At 39.8% G+C, this 17,586-nt stretch overlaps 1 protein-coding gene across 11 annotated transcripts in view; it reads right to left on the bottom strand.

Moving 5' to 3' along the window:
* The window catches only part of ATP11C (ATPase phospholipid transporting 11C (ATP11C blood group)), a 167,516-nt gene that overhangs the window by 14,509 nt on the left and 135,421 nt on the right, over positions 1-17,586 (bottom strand). For all 11 annotated transcript variants that reach the window (XM_073799385.1, XM_073799386.1, XM_033849253.2 and 8 more), the window contains 4 exons: positions 9,848-9,975; positions 5,234-5,369; positions 2,981-3,046; positions 678-781 (listed from right to left, as the gene is read on the bottom strand). In XM_073799385.1, coding sequence (XP_073655486.1) covers positions 678-781; positions 2,981-3,046; positions 5,234-5,369; positions 9,848-9,975 — 434 coding nt within the window. The remainder of the gene's footprint in view (positions 1-677; positions 782-2,980; positions 3,047-5,233; positions 5,370-9,847; positions 9,976-17,586) is intronic.

Raw genomic sequence — 17,586 nt, 5'->3', positions numbered from 1 at the left:
TGTGCCCCTCACTGGACTCTAGTCTCCTTGAGGCAGGGGTACAGGCTATTCATTTCTGTATCCCATAGAGTGCCTCACACAAAACAGATTCTGAATAAACATCTACTGAACCAAGATGAACAGAATGAACTTTAAATCCAAGCTAGAGAGTCTACCTTTACCTCCCCCAAAACAATGGGACGGTGATTTCAAATATAACCCTCTGAGTATTAAGTGATATATATTCTATCTCTTGAGCACATCTGTAGTGACAAGAAGGAGAGTAATATACCATAAAGAGAGAACAGGGTCCAAATGGATAATACTGTATCTATTGGCCACTATATTGTGTAGAAACTTCATAGGATGAGTATTTCTACTGGAAATCACATGGGAGGTCATGCTAGAAATTAGTTTCGTTTCACAGAGAGATGTTTACACACCTTCAGGTCGGAAGATTTGGACAGGGGCTACCAGAAGGGAGGTCTTTTGAGTAACTGGTGCAGTCTATATACTTGCATTTGAAATCTTACCTGAAATAGCAGCATTACTGGCTAGAAGTAACTTCCAGTCCATTAATATTGAAGACTTGCCATCTTATATAATCAAAACTTTAAAAGTATAATTAATGTTTGCATATACAATGTACCTATATATGTATTTTGTTATTTACGTATTACACACGTACAGTAGCTTACCATATAATTCCTCCCCAGAAGAATGAGAAAAATACATAAAACGCTAAAGAACCCCAAATCACAAAGTGGTTTATCCATGTCCAGAAACGAGTATCCAAGGCGAGCTGAAAGGATACAACACAAGAGATTTCATGATGAGTACAAACTGTACCAGGCCGTATCTGATGGTATTTGACAACTTATACACAATATGATACCTGTGGGAGGATCTAGCTTGGGCCAGGCAACCAGAAGAGAATGGCACTAGAAGAACAGAACCCAGACTTTTCAAAGAGCTCTGCCCTCAGGCATTTAGACTCTAGGAGTACAGGCATGGAGGTGTGGTCAAGCAAGTACAGCTGCAGATGCCTCACTACTGAAGGAAGGGCAAGGAATGAGGTAATGGTAACATCCCAGAGACTGGAGCCCCGCGGCTTTAAGTGGTGGCGGTCAGGGAGCTGACGGCAAAAGGAGAAGGCCTGGCTGGTGGAGGCAGGCATACTGAAAAGCAGGAGGAGAGGGAGAGAGTAGCTAGGAAGAGAAGACAAACTACACAAAGGAGTCGTGAGAGCTCAAACACAACAGATGAGGGTTACTAAATGCAAAGGCAACTAGCTCTACACGTCAGGCATCATGGAGCCATGGACTGTGGGTCTATGTAGTGTGCAATTTTTCAATTGCAAAGTCCGTATCTACTCCATTAAATTAATAACATTTTCAGTTGCCTTAGATTTTAATCCTCTCATGTTTCTTCCAGGGCTGCTTGTTTCTTCAGATTGTGGCACCTGGGATTTTCAAATGCAATCTAAAAATAAAAAGTATGGTCCACTCTGCTTGCTTAAAATTTCTGGGCCACATGGCCTAATATCCAGGGCATTTAATTTCTGAAGAGGAGGTGGTGTTTGTTTTGTTACTTGCTGTGACACCCTGCTCCTCAGCAATCTGTTAACAGTTGCTCACTTATAAACAGGATACTGATAACATTGTCTTGAATTTCCAGCCTCTGGCTGCTAGGGAACATGCCACAGTAATACCCATGCAGAAAAGAGGGAGTGGATGGATTTTGAGGGACAGGTGGAAGTTGCTGCAGCAAGGCCAACTTTAGCTATGAAGGGTGCTTGGAAGCCCTGGGGCCATGTGCAAGGCCAGGGGTAAAAAAGGGTGGGGAGGATTCCCTTTCAAATTATGATCCTATGAGACATAATAGTAAATAACAACTAGCATCTATTGTACTGAGCACATTCTATGTGCCAGACCCCATTCTAACTGCTTTATATGTATTCACTAATTGACTTCTCACCAAAAAAATCCTAAGGGAGGTGGGTGGTACTTTTATCTCCATTTTATAGAAGAGGAAATGTAAGTACTGAGAAACGAGGTCACTTGCCCAAGGACATCCAGATAGTAAGTGGCTAAACTGAGATGAATTGTAACATTTTCTTTTGCAGTCCTAAAATATTACTGAAATAGTAGATGAATAATGCAAACATGTTAGTTGTATTCGGTACGAGAAATGAAGCAGGTATAAAAATTCAGAGGGGAAATGATTAGAGGTCCTTTGTCATTTATACTTCTGAATTCTAATTCTGGCCACTGGGCATACTGGAATTCATTTAAAGGTACTCATTCCTGAACCCCATATGAGGTGTTTATTACTGGAATGATCAAAATAATTTTAATTATACCTTCAACTATAAGGGAGTCCCAACTCATGAACCTCAAGGGTAGTATTCAGCACGCAGCATTATTACATGGCTGCAGGTTAATGCCAATGATTTTGTCAAAACTGCCTTTGTTGTATGTTACCTGCTGTATATTCTTATGCATTTCATCACAAATACGGGTAAATTTCAGTGATGAATACATTATACAAAACGTCATCACTACCAAGCTCTTTCGCACACATATCTTGCTCATGGACACCTATATTCAACTGTCTTAAGTACCCAAATTCCTTTAAGGACTGGCATTCTTAAACAGATATATAACTTAAAAAATATTCAAGTACTTAACATGGAAACACACACATACACACAGCCCATTTATATACCACTTAACATCTCAAAAATAGCAGGAAAGAAGGAACAGATTTCTAATATAAGTATGGTGTATTAAAAAAAAGAGGATAGGCAATATACTGGAAAAAATGGATCACAAATAGTATATAAATGTCCAAATCTCTAATATCACACATAACTTTAGTAAGCATTCAGACTTGAGTAACAACTCGCAGTAAAAATAAAGATTAGAAGACAAAAAAGATATAAGACCAGAAAGTATTATAAAAATGGTGTTAAATATATTTGAATAAATAAAAATCTAACCTTCAGAGTTACGGTGAATACTAAGACTGTAAAAACAATGGTTCCAAAAGTCCAGTTTCCATATACCTGAAAAACATTCAACAATTACGTGTACCATGAATATACAAGCTTGCTTAAAAAAATAAACAGCCAAGTTTAATCTTGAGTGTAATTGCCAAAGATTTTTGTATAAATTGTTTAGGGAAATATCTGCTCAAAAGATCAGGCCAAAATGCTGGCTTTTACTGTGAGCCTAAATTTTCTTGGAGAGGTATACCACATGCGTGGTTGGTAGGGTTTATTTCGTGATTCCATGAAGCATAAAACAGGGAACACACTGGTGTGATATAGGCAGGAAAAACCCTATTCCACTAACAGTAACGTTCATAAAAACAACTCATTTGGATGGCTCCTGTATCTAAAGAGTTTGATATAGGCTTTTCCTATAATATAGATCTAAAGATCTCTATGTATAAATAAAGACTAATTTGCAGACAAATGAACTCACATTTTAAAAATAGAGTATATGATGACAGAGGGTAACTAGACTTACTTTGGTGACCATTCAGTACATAGAAATATCGAATCCTTATGTTATATACCTGAAACTAATATAATGTTATATGTCAATTATATCTCAATAAAAAACAAATAAAATAGAGTCTAATTTTGTGGCTGTAAATATTAGAGTTGTCAGAATGTGCACATCAAAGAAAAGCAGATACCATGTATATAAACCCAAACGATGGCAATGAATGGCACATATGCTTACCAAACGCTGTCAAGATCTGAATGCATAACATTAAAACAGAAAATGAAATGTAAAAGGTTTTAAAAAAATAAAAACAAAAATTAAGGTTAATAGCAAAAAAAGGATTTGATCAAATCGTACATGGTGTTATATTTAATTGCTGATAGTAGTCCTTATACTTATTGTAATTTTAGCCAACAATATACAATAAAATCTAATTCATTTGGACTTCATGAACTCAAAATGAGTGATGACTTGGACACAGGGTGGGTTGAGGCTCCCCATGCACCACCAGTAGACTTTGCTGAGCAAATGAACCATGTCAATAGAATTGCAGGAGGGTACAGTCAGCTCTATACAATTTATGTGGCAAATAAATACAAAATAAAAAGTTGGAGTTACAGAATCAGTCATAAAGCTGAAGGGACCTGAGAAATCATAAAATCGAATTTCTTCTTCTTACTGTTGGGTAAAGGTGACTTGGAAAACTGAAGGGACTGGCCCGAGGATGCACAGAGAGATTTAGTAGGGCCGTCTCCCTGGCAAATGCTACATGTGTCTACTCTAAAGTACTAGATCTGTATTTCCTCAGCAGTTACTCAGTGATTAATAATTTTAATGGATTCATACTAAACTGATTTCTGTTAGTCCAAATTAGAGAGGTTCTAATTGTAGTACCTAATTTCAAAGTATCATTCAAATTCACTGAGCCTATCACTTCTGTAACAGATGTTGACTGTCTCGGCTCTAGACATAGTCAGTGTACTCATAAAGTCTTTTTGAACCTTTGCTTTGCTTCATATGATTATAACCAATGAATGACCATAAAAGAGGAAGCCCAGAAATAGCAAAGAACATAGTGAAAGCAGCAAGCAAGGTGGTGGGTTTGATTTTCCACTGTGTGGCTGCCGGAAGACCTCACCCCATTGGCAATTCTCTCCTAGAGCACAGCCAGGGCAAAATCACCCCAATGCAGGTGCTGACCTATGTAGTCGCTGGCTGGGAAGATACTGGCAGGATCTGTGTAGCCTTTCTGGAAAACACTATGCTCCCGTGTGGAAAGGAAGGAGGAAGAGAAGGGAATTCCCTAATTATTGGGCAAATACTGCAAACATACGGCAGCTACCCCCTTCCACTCTAAGCATGGAAGGCCACTATGAGTAAGAACTGAGTAGGGACAGACACTTCTTTTAAAACAGGAAAAGCCTTGCTCACATCAAAGTGTATGGGTCTAAAGTCTGAAATCCCAAGAACTCTGTTCATCTAGTAAAATTACAGCCAAGTTAAGCTTCCAGAGGTTTGCACATAAGCTGTCTAGTTAGCCGTGCATGCAGGAAGTGATTTCTCACTTCAACACTTCTATTGTTCTAAGGACACTGTGAGAACTAAATACCATACCTTTAGAAAAATAATTTGCAAAATGATTACAGCTAGAGTATGTGTATGATAGATCCAGTGCCTATGGAAAAAAATTAAGCCATGCTTGTAATACTAAAAGATGTAATGATGTTTTTCTTTTTTACCTTTGCATTTTCTTCTAAGGATGAAGTCTGAAAAAGAAAATAAGTCCCAAAGAAGAACACTGTTCCTTCAAATGCAGCCAGAAATGTCCAATATAAGAAGGGGCCCAACTGTAGCATGGCATTTCCAGAAATTTTCCTATTGAGAAATGGGAAGAAACACAAGTTAATGAATCTCTGTAGGCTGTTAATTTAAAGATACAGTGAAACGCCAAAGGTGCGCATGGGGTTTGACCCTATTAGAATGAAGGGAGCTATCCCTGAGGGACTGGTAAGCTTTTGATAAAAGCCCAGACCGAGCTGCAGGTTTGTCTTTGTGCAATCACCTCCTGTCTGAGGTGTTGCAGTAAACTGTCAAAGTGCTTCTAAGTTAAAATTCTGGCCACTGACAATAATAATATCATCAATAATAATTAGATCTCATTTACTGAGTACTTATTATACGCTTATAAAAGTGGGTTAAGAGTTTTATATTGTCCATTTTTGTATACACAAAACCCACATGAGATAGGTTCTTATCACTACCATTTACAGATAATGAGCCTCACAAAGGTGTATCATAATGGTTTCCAAACTTGGATGCACATTAGATTCACCAGGGGATCTTTAGAAACATTGATGTCTGGCTCCCACCCTCATTCTGATTTAACTGGCATGAGGTGTAACCTGGGCAACCAGGATAATTTTAAAACTCCCCAGGTAATTGTAATGTGCAGTAAAGTTTGGGAACCACTAGTACAGCAGTATGCCACAGTGCACTCAGTTAGTAAGGGACAGAGCTCGTATACAATCCTAGACTGATGTGACTTTAAATCACATGCTCTCAACCAAGCTACCATGGCTTTGCAACTATGATTGTTAAAATATTTTGTTTAATCAAGATTTCTGCCTGGGAATTTACCTTTCTTAGGTCTTGGGGTAGCCTTTATATTTTAAAAATTGAGTCAAATAACATGTTTGAAGCTGTACAGCCATGCTTTGATAAATGGCAGGTGGCCAGATCAAAAGTTTAACATCTGTCCAAAATAGCAGTCTTCTGGGTACAAGTCAGAATGTTGAAGAAGGCTAACAACTCTAATGGGGCAAAAAGAAGATGGGTCTGTGCATGGAATTCTTTTAGCTTCTATTTCAAATTCCTCTTAACATTTATCAAAAGGTATGTAATCACTCAAATAGCACACCTGTTGCCAATACTACCAAGAATGTCACTGGGCTGTAATGAATAAGAAAGACCTTTGTGATGTAAATACAACTGATCCTTGTTCAGTTGGTATGGAGTGCTGTAGGGTTTCCTGAAAAAATAGCAATTATGCAACTTTTACCTACTAGGATTTCCAGGTGCACACAGAAATCAGCAATGTAGGGGGATGCATAAAGCAATACGCTGCTGTTTGCCTTGGGAAAACTGCAGGGGGAAAGAGGTAGCTGCTTCCCAGAAACAAGCTCTCCCCACAGCCAGTAAGTCGTGTTCCCAAGGCAACTGGGAGCCACAGGGAAGGCACCTCCCTTAAAGATCCTTGCAAGGAGGGCCCAGCAACTGCCAGCCAATGAGGCTTTTGAGAGTCACTGACTTGGGCTGAGGCAGGAAGTGGTTCCTGTCTTTCCAGCCAGTCACTGGATTTACATTACATGCCATGGGAAGAAAGGAAGGGGAGTCATGGTGTGTTGGGTTATAGTTGAGGTTTTCTAGCTGCGCTCAGGTGAATGATGAACCTGTTGTTAATTCAGAATATGATAGCCAACGTGAGGGGCAACACGAGGGAGTGAAGATTGGGGGGGCAGCGGTTGACCAGCAGCACAGGCCTGAGCACCTCCATACAATGGGAGACAGTAGGTGTACCAGGACCTTTCTTTTGCCTTTTAAAGTTGTATAAGAAACAGACTATGCCTCTATCCTCTAGAAAAGAACTACAGTTTACTTTTCAAATTTCTCTCAAAAAATATGAAAAGATCCAATTATGTCACATTTCACATCAAAACTTTTGGTAAACGCCTGTGTCACTAAGTCCCCGAAGGTGATATTAATATGCTACACAAGGCCACAAGTAACATTAAGTGGTACAAATGCAGAGAGAGACACATATGAAGACTAGAACTTCACATTTACAAAGGAATGCTCAGAGTAACAGAGCAATCTCCAATACAGTGACAGGCTGAGAGCACAGTCTCATCAGAGCGGGCAGGCAGGAAGCTGCATTTTGGGCTGGGTGATAGGTATGCTATGGCTTTCATTTCTCCATCGTATGTGGCAAGTATGCCCTCTATGCAACATTGCTTAAAAATTCATGACCTACACCTGCATGCGGTAACTAAAACTTCATGGAAACCCTTAATAATTTGTACTCAACGGCTTGCTTCAAGTTTTCAACATTCTTAATGTATGAAAGTGCTCAGGGCTTCCCTGGTGGCGCAGTGGTTGAGAGTCCACCTGCCGATGCAGGGGACACGGGTTCGTGCCCCGGTCCGGGAAGATCCCACAGGTCGCGGAGCGGCTGGGCCCGTGAGCCATGGCCGCTGAGCCTGCGCGTCCGGAGCCTGTGCTCCACAACAGGAGAGGCCACAACAGTGAGAGGCCTGCGTACCACACACACACACACAAAAAAAAAACGAACCAAAAAAAACCAAAAACAAACAAACAAAAAGAAATTGCTCAGCATAGCCCTGAAGTTATGAGGAGAAGGGTATTAGAATAATAAGATTAATAGCTACCATCTATTGAAAACTTACTATGTGCCAGGCACCACTGTAAGTTTTTACATGTAGTCACTCATTTAATCCTCCCCCAAAACATTGTGATTGGATCTATTGTTACTGAAGAGGAAACTGAGGCCCATCTCAGTCAAGTAACCTGAGCAAGGCCACAGAGTCAGTGGCAGAGCTGGGATCAGAGTGCAGGCGATTAGCTAGAGCTCTTGGTGGGACTGAACGGGAGGCATTCTGCTCACTGCCACCCAAAGCCCTCTTCAACCAGAGTAACTGCACTACTGGTCTTCACTTTAGTTGTTGTCTGAAAACAGAACACTGCTACTCAATCTTTGAAAACCACCAGCCTGTGGAAAAGAACACAGGGCGGGTCATCAGGAGGATAGAAATCTGATCTTGCTCTGGCCTCTTGTTACACGCTGTGTCCTTAGGCAAGTCATTTCTGGGCCCTGGGTCCTCATTCTTTTAAAAAAAAAGAGGGTGTGAGAGCTGATGCTCTGGAAGATTTCTACCAAGATTTCTACGATTCCCCTTTAGATCTAACAATACACTTTGCAAGAAATACAGGGAAAAGCAGAATATGTTACCGCCATGAGGAGGCAATCAGCAAACTCTAGATTGGGGGAAATGCTACAAGATAAATTATCTGGTTTCGTTAACAAATAAATTGCCAAGTTAACCTACAGATTAAGAGAGTCTCAAGAAGCATATTAACCAACTGAAGTATATGGGCCTTATATACTGTTTCAAACAAGCATGCCATAAAAAGAAATTGAGTCAACTGGAAAAATTTGAGCACTGACTGGATATTTGATGATATGACTTGTTAAATTTTTAGGTATGATAGTGTACTGTTATAACAGTACATGTAAAAGATACATGCTGAAATAACTATTTTATATAGTTTGATATTTGCTTCAAAATAAGTCCTTGATAGATAAGACAAGGTTATTAATGAAGCAGGATTGGCCCTGAATTGATAATTGTTGAAGCTGAGTGGTAAGGACAGGGAAGTTCACTATATAAATAGTATTTTTGCTACACTCTTTGCATGTTTTAAACTTTTTATAATAAATACCTTTAAAATGACAACTAATTTTATAAACCTGGTTAAGTCTAACAATTCCTAGATGTGAGTTTCATGAGTCATACTGGTTAAAGTCATCCTTTAAATTTGTGCACCTTCACTTCGCACCAATGAATCACACCCAAGTCTCTCTATTGCACTTGCTACCCACTATTTAGCAACGCTTACAACCTGCTGTAAATTAATATCTTTATCTTTAGCTGTAAGCTTCACTTATAAAAATCTAATTTAATCAAAGGTTAAGCAACTGGGGCTAGTGCCACGTCCCCCACCCATAGAGAAAAGCATCTATTTCCAACTAACACAAAATGAATACAATGGCTTGATGACTTAATTGTTTTCTTCAACAATGCCATTTTAGAATGCAGCTAACAAAGCACTCCGGAGGCTATATTTCAGGGGCAGTTTACAAGAGAAAGCCTAACATAACATCATCAGTTCAATCCATTACAGGGAGGGATCAATATTCTAAACTACAAGAGATCTTTGTGTGGCCCTTCTTGAAGGAGGTGGGGGGTGGCAGGTAGTTAAACTATTGTGTCTCCATCCAAGACTCTAGAACTCTATGACAATGTGGGCAAAGTTTTAGGAATTACTGATTTTGAACTAAATAATTCATACCCATTCAACTACAGGACATATATCAATACCTAGGAAATACATCATTTTCCAGCTGGATGGTTTGGTTTAAGTAGCTAAAAATGCAGAACAGAACCATGTAATCAAACCAGGAGGGCAGTTCTGTGTCCTTCCTACCTGTAGATAAAATGAAATCCACAATTTTGAAAGTCTGGGGCGGGGGGTTAACTTACATATGTTCAACTTACATATATAATCGGGGATCTGAGGTCAGAGTGTCAATGTTGATGTGCTGTTCCAGTAGACTGTAGGCCAGGATGGGCAAGGATGTGAAGCAGATATTGTACATTGTAAGGTAAGCGGCATCATACAGTGGCTGTAATGACAAACCACAGAAGAGAAAGGTAATGTAACAATCATCTGCAAGAGGATATTTAAGTGTTTAGAAAAACTCACAAGCTAAAACAAGACAGTTTCCTTTCACACCTTTTGTGACAGCAAAGGAGGTTTTGTAAATAAGGTCACTCTAACTGACCGCTATAGAAAAGAAACTAACATATTAAAACACAGGCATATTAAAATACCCTCCCTTTTAAAATACGATCTTATTCAGAATGTTTACAAGCTATAAGCTCTATTTCTTTTTTTAAATATATATGCTTTTCTTTTTATTAATTAGTCCAAGTAAATTTATATATAAGTATGTGTAAAGGAGAAACTCTTTTTTTTTAACATCTTTATTGGAGTATAATTGCTTTACAATGGTGTGTTAGTTTCTGCTTTATAACAAAGTGAATCAGCTATACATATACATATATCCCCATACCTCCTCCCTCTTGTGTCTCCCTCCACCCTCGCTATCCCATCCCTCTAGGTAGTCGCAAAGCAGCGAGCTGATCTCCCTGTGCTATGTGGCTGATAAGCTCTATTTCTAATGGATATTAACTAAGAACTTTTCAAAAGATTTTCAGCAAATGAAGACCAATTAAGTATAAGACAGGAACCCCTTAGGGAAACTAAATATAAGCAGTGGCCAGCCTGTGTCACAGTTTTTTGGGTTAATATTTTACATGGTTTTAAATATCACTATCACCTTCTCCAGAGTATATTTATGATATTGAATGTGGCCATTTACTAAGGATTAAATAAATATTCAAAAAAATAAAAGCTAAATATATTCACATGGTCATGACTCTTTCTGGTCCTGAATTCCCTAGGCTCCAGACCAAAATTTCCAACTTCCTGCTGGTTGTCCCACAGGACAACCTGCAATTCAAAATGTCTAAAACCAAACTCATTAACCTTCCCTTTAAATCTGCTTCCTCCCATGTCCCCTACCTCAGTGAGTGGCCCCACAATGTTTGCAACCCCAGTATCTACGCTGGTGCCTGGTACTCAAGAAATCTTTTGAAATGAGTGATTCTCTTCCTACCTCACTCGCCATTCCTTCTCAGGCTCATCTTCTCCCTGAGCCCTCTGTGTTGGAATGTTCCAGCACTCGGTGTTTGGAACTTTATTTATGCTCGCTCTCTAGGTGATCTCATTTAGTCTTGTGGTTTTAATATAACCCATTCACTGAAAATTCCCATATCTAGCCTAAACCTGTCCCATATATCCAACTGCCCACTTGATATCTCCTCCTGGGTGTCTAGCATATTTCAAACTTACATCCAAGACTGAATTCCTGACCTGCCCTCACCTCAAACCTGCTCCTCCTGAAGTCTTCCTCATCTCAGGAAAGGGCAACAAAATCGTTTTGATCAACCAGAACCGAAATCTTGGATTCATCCTTCACTCTTCTCTTTTTCACAAGCCACATCCAATCTATTAAGCACCGTTTACTAGCTCCACTTTCAGATACATTCAGAACCACATCACTTCTTAGCCCCTCCACTGTGACCACTCTGCAAGCCTTTAATTGGTCTCCCGGCTTCTTCTCCCCTTGACCTGCAGTCTAGTCTCAACACAATGGCCCAAGTAGCTCTACTGGAAAATAAGTCAAATCAAATCATTGTTTTGTTCAAACTCTCCAGTCGATTCCTTTATCTCTGAAAGTAAAGAAGCTCCTACAATGGTGGGGATATAAAGTCCTACTCCTCGATCCAGCTTCTTACCTGTCTGTTACCTTCTCAGTGAGACCAACCTTGATTTACCTTGCCACTTCCTCTCTCTTGAACACATTCCCCCCAATCCTGTGCACGTCCCCATAGTACTAATCACCTTTTAACTTACATGATAAATTTATTATGTTTACTGTCTCTCTCTTCACACTAGAATTTAAGCTCTATGTGGGCAGGGATTTTTATTTATTTATTGATAGCTATAGCTTGAGAAAAAGCAAAGCAGCCCCTGACATTCAAGAGCTGGCCCAGCACTCACAGCTACGCACCGGCACTCTGTAGAACATGAACAATTTTGCAGAACAGCAACATCAAACAAGGCCACTGTGTGACCTCGATATATCGAGACAAAAACACTCTGTAATCACGTTTGAACACAGACAGAATATAAGTATTGTCCAAATCACAATAATGACCAACATCTACATTCTGGCTGATTTGGGTGACTATTGCCTCTTGACCAACGACATGTTGGCTTCCTGGATAAGATTTACTAACATGCTTAGTCATAAAATTACCCCCATCTGCTAACAGCACCCAGCAAGGCCCTACTCCTTAAACCCTTCCACAAATCACCTAACTCAAGCCCAAATCTTACAAGACTTTTCTAACACTAGCTTCCTAAGAGGCCCTACTGTTCCTCATGGTGTACACTCTTTCTTGTTGCATTGAGTAATGAACCTAATGTGATCAACTACAAGTGTTTTACTAGCTTTGACAATCTGGAACTCCTAGAACAGAACTTGGCATGCAGAAAGCATTCAATAAATATTGGATGAATGAATGACTAGAGACTGGAAGCTAAAACATAGTTGTAAAGGACTGATCTGATATTGTAAATATTCCTTTATTGAAAAAAATATTAAGGTTTTTATAATGAATCTTGTTTTGATGCTAGTACTTATTGAGTTCAGTATTTTCTGCACAGTGCTAGATGTTGTCATGCAACCATCATCTGTGACCTGAATAAATAATATCCCATATTCACATGCATTTTTCACATATATAAAATGTTTTTTGATTAATAAAATGCATTTAAATGTGACACAAACTGGACTTCCCTGGTGGCCCAGTGGTTAAGAATCCGTCTGCCAATGCAGGGGACACAGGTTCGAGCCCTGGTCCGGGAAGATCCCACGTGCTGTGGAGCAACTAAGCCCGTGCGCCACAACTACTGAGCCTGTGCTCTAGAGCCTGCAAGCCACAACTACTGAGCCTGCAAGCCACAACTACTGAAGCCCACACGCCTAGAGCCTGTGCTCCACAACAAGAGAAGCCACTGCAATGAGAAGCCCGCACACCGCAATAGAGTAGCCCCCGGCTTGTGGCAACTAGAGAAAGCCCGCACATAGCAATGAAGACCCAATGCAGCCAAAAATAAAATAAATTTATAACAACAAAACAAAACAGGTTTAGTTGATAATACTGTTTCTTGTTATACCTGTTATAAGGGTATCTTTTCATGCAGAAGAAAGTCCACTACTAACCTAGGCTTTGGTAAACAAAGAGTTGCTTTTTGCTTAAATAATCTGCATCCTGGTCCCATTTCTACATTCTCCATAGCTCACTCTCCAAGTATCAGGGTTGCAGAGAACACCTGAAGTAGACCTGAAGTGAAAAAGGCTGACTACCTGTATGTATTCCACAAATATTTGCAATAAAGGTCTCTACATTCAGCACAAGGCCAAAGTGAAAACTAAAGATATGTACAATACATCACTACCTCAGAGAGACCTTCCTTTTACGTGGTACACTTTTTCTAAGATGTCTGCCTAGTTCTTTCCCTCATCTCCTCTAGATCTCTGCCCAAATGTCACCTCATCAGAGAGAACTTTCCAGGTCATTTTGTCTAAAACAGCAGCTCTCTTCCCCAGCCACATTCTATCCATTTATTATGCTTTTTGTTCTCCTTCAGAGCATATATCAGTACCCAACATAATGTGTTTGTCTGATTGCTGTCTGTCTCTCCCCCTATCACTCACTGTACCCACAAGCTCCATGCGGTAAAGAGTTTTGATCACTGTTATATCCCCGGCCCTTAGCCTGGCACACAGTAGGCACTCAAGAAGTATTTGTTAGATGAATGAATGTACCCGTTGAGCAACTGACAAAGGCAAGCATCAAGTCCTATGGGAACCTAAGCAGACTCCCAAACCCCCAACAGCCCAGGGTTTTATAGGGAATAAGTCCTTTCTTTCTTCACACAACTTGTGCTTAGTAAACATGGTTTAAAAAGCCAACTTCCCTTTATCACTTTGCTACAAAATTTGAAAATGTCCCTTTAAACTTGCATTCATCTTCCAAGGAAGTGAGGAATTACAAACATTTTGATCAACAGTAATCTGAATGTTCAAGAAAAGTAGATTCATCAGAGTTTATAAAACCCTCTGTTACCAATACTGTTAGCTTTGAATACAAGAAGGCTGATGGTACTTTCTACAGCTGGTAGATGATTAATTCATAAAGTGATCGGCTTAACTGGCATCATGGGGCTGATGACATGGCACTGATGTAAGAGACAGCATACCAAATGGCAAAGAGGCAAGTTCAAGAGAAAGAAAGCAGGGACTTCCCTGGTGGTCCAGTGGCTAAGACTCCATGCTCCCAATGCAGGGGGCCCGGGTTTGATCCCTGGTCAGGGAACTAGATCCCACATGCCGCAACTAAGAGTTCACATGCTGCAACTAAAGATCCTGCATGCCACAACTAAGACCCGGTGCAGCCAAACAAACAAACAAATAAATAGAGTCGCTTCCCATTGAGAAGAATACATTCTCTTAAAAATACTGCCAAGAAATTAGGAAAAAATCACTTCCTATCATGAGGAATGGAACATGCCTTGAAATTGAGAAAATCAGTCTCTAATAGCTGTGATGATGTTACCAGCAGCTCAGCTTGGTAAAAATCACTGAATTGCTCATAGATTAAGTACAAAATTTCTGAGTCGTTGAGCATTATAGCTCCTTTACATAGCTATACTTCCACTAGAAGCAATGCAAAATACAGTTCAGCTGTTAAAACAAACCTACAAATATGCCTGCCCATCCCCCACTTATGTATCAAGTTAACATATAGCATATTCTATATGTGAAAAATGTTCAGAAAACTACAGAGGGCTAAAAGTGTAGAATTGCTTAACTAATCCAAGGCATTATCCAGGAATCACAGCTTCTTTGCTAGCTTAAACATCAATGTTTTTCTAGAGAATCAACCTGAGAAAATGCAAAGGTATGAGATTTTATTTGATGAAATAATAAACTATAATATTTTAGGATTATTGGAAAACATTGTGTACACTAACAAAAATAAAAAATACTTTTTAAAGGATCTCAATTCCAACAGGACGTACCAAATAACTTTCAAAAAGAAAATAACAATAAGACCATTACTAAAGCACAGATATAAAATTTTGCTATTGTCAAAAACCAGGCCAAGCAGATCAACTGTTGAACTAAGAAAAAAAAAATCCTTTTACGTTGGGCATACCTCTCTAATTTCTACAATCCAATACATAAAAGGTAATTAATAGCAAATATAAACTACATTACAGAGATTGGTTCAAGATGGCGAACTGGAAGGACGAGTGCTCACTCCCTCTTGCAAGAGCACTGGAATCACAGCTGTGGCTCACTGTGGGACACTGGCAGCAGAAGTTCTGGGAAGCACTCCTTGGTGTGAGCCTTCCCAGAGTCCGCCATTAGCCCCACCAAAGAGCAAAGAGCCTGGTAGGATCCAGTGCTGGGTCGCCCCAGGCTAAACAACCAAACAGGGAGGGAACACAGCCCCACCCATCAGCAGACAAGCAGATTAAAGTTTTACTGAGCTCTGCCCACCAGAACAACACCCAGCTCTACCCACCACCAGTCCCTCCCATCAGGAAGCTTGCACAAGCCTCTTAGATAGCCTCATCCACCAGACGGCAGACAGCAGAAGCTAGAAGAACTACATTTCTGCAGCCTGTGGAATTAAAACCACATTCACAGAAAGACAGACAAAATGAAAAGGCAGAGGACTATGTACCAGATAAAGGAACAAGATAAAACCCCAGGAAAACAACTAAATGAAGTGGAGATAGGCAACCTTACAGAAAAAGAATTCAGAATACTGATAGTGAAGATAATCCAAGACCTCGGAAAAAGAATGGAGGCAAAGATTGAGAAGATGCAAGAAATCTTTAAAAAAGACCTAGAAGAATTAAAGAACAAACACCTAGAAGAATTAAAGAACAAAGAAACAGAGATGAACAATACAATAATTGAAAAGAAAAATACACTAGAAGGAATCAACAGCAGAATAACTGAGGCAGAAGAACGGATAAGTGACCTGGAAGACAGAATGGTAGAATTCAATGCCGCAGAACAGAATAAAGAGAAAAGAATGAAAAGACATGAAGACAGCCTAAGAGACCTCTGGGACAACATTAAACGCAACAACATTCGCATTATAGGTGTCCCAGAAGGAGAAGAGAGAGAGAAAGGACCCAAGAAGATATTTGAAGCGATTATAGTCGAAAACTTCCCTAACATGGGAAAGGAAATCGCCACCCAAGTCCAGGAAGTGCAGAGAGTCCCAGCAGGATAAACCCAAGGAGAAACACACCGAGACACACAGTAATGAAACTGACAAAAATTAAAGACAAAGAAAAATTATTGAAAGCAACAAGGGAAAAATGACAAATAACATACAAGGGAACTCCTATAAGGTTAACAGCTGATTTCTCAGCAGAAACTCTACAAGCCAGAAGGGAGTGGCACGATATATTTGAAGTGATGAAAGGGAAGAACCTACAGCCAAGATTACTCTACCTGGCAAGGATCTCATTCAGATTTGATGGAGAAATCAAAAGCTTTACAGACAAGCAAAAGCTAGGAGAATTCAGCACCACCAAACCAGTTCTACAACAAATGCTAAAGGAACTTCTCTAAGTGGGAAACACAAGAGAAGAAAAGGACCTACAAAAACAAACCCATAACAATTAAGGAAATGGTAATAGGAACATACATATCGATAATTACCTTAAATGTGAATGGATTAAATGCTCCAACCAAAAGACACAGGCTTGCGGAATGGATACAAAAACAAGACCCATATATATGGTGTCTACAAGAGACCCAGTTCAGACCTAGGGACACATACAGACTGAAAGTGAAGGGATGGAAAAAGGTATTCCATGCAAATGGAAATCAAAAGAAAGCTGGAGTAGCAATACTCATATCAGAAAAAATAGACTTTATTTTTTATTAACTTTTTTAAAATTAAAATTCATTTATTTATTTACTATTTTTGGCTGTGTTGGGTCTTTGTTGCTGTGCACAGGCTTTCTTTAGTTACAGAGAGCAGGGGCTACTCTTTGTTGCTGTGTGCGGGCTTCTCATTGCAGTGGCTTCTCTTGTTGCAGAGCACGGGCTCTAGGCGAGTGGGCTCAGCAGTTGTGGCTCACGGGCTCTAGAGCACAGGCTCAGTAGTTGTAGCGCACGGACTTAGTTGCTCTGCGGCATGTGGGATCTTCCCGGACCAGGGCTTGAACCCGTGTCCCCTGCATTGGCAGGCGGATTCTAAACCTCTGTGCCACCAAGGAAGTCCCTAAAGTAGACTTTAAAATAAAGACTGTTACAAGAGGCAAGGAAGGACACTACATAATGATCAAGGGATCAATCCAAAAAGAAGATATAACAATTATAAATATATATGCACCCAACGCAGGAGCACCTCAATACAAAAGGCGACTGCTAAGCTATAAAAGAGGAAACTGACAGTAACACAATAATAGTGGGGGACTTTAACACCTCACTTACACCAATGGACAGATCATCCAGACAGAAAATTAATAAGGAAACACAACCTTTAAATGACACAAGAGACCTGAT

This window comes from Tursiops truncatus, chromosome X, assembly GCF_011762595.2.
Source record: "Tursiops truncatus isolate mTurTru1 chromosome X, mTurTru1.mat.Y, whole genome shotgun sequence".
NCBI lineage: Eukaryota > Metazoa > Chordata > Mammalia > Artiodactyla > Delphinidae > Tursiops > Tursiops truncatus.
This window is presented reverse-complemented; position numbering and strand designations above follow the sequence as displayed.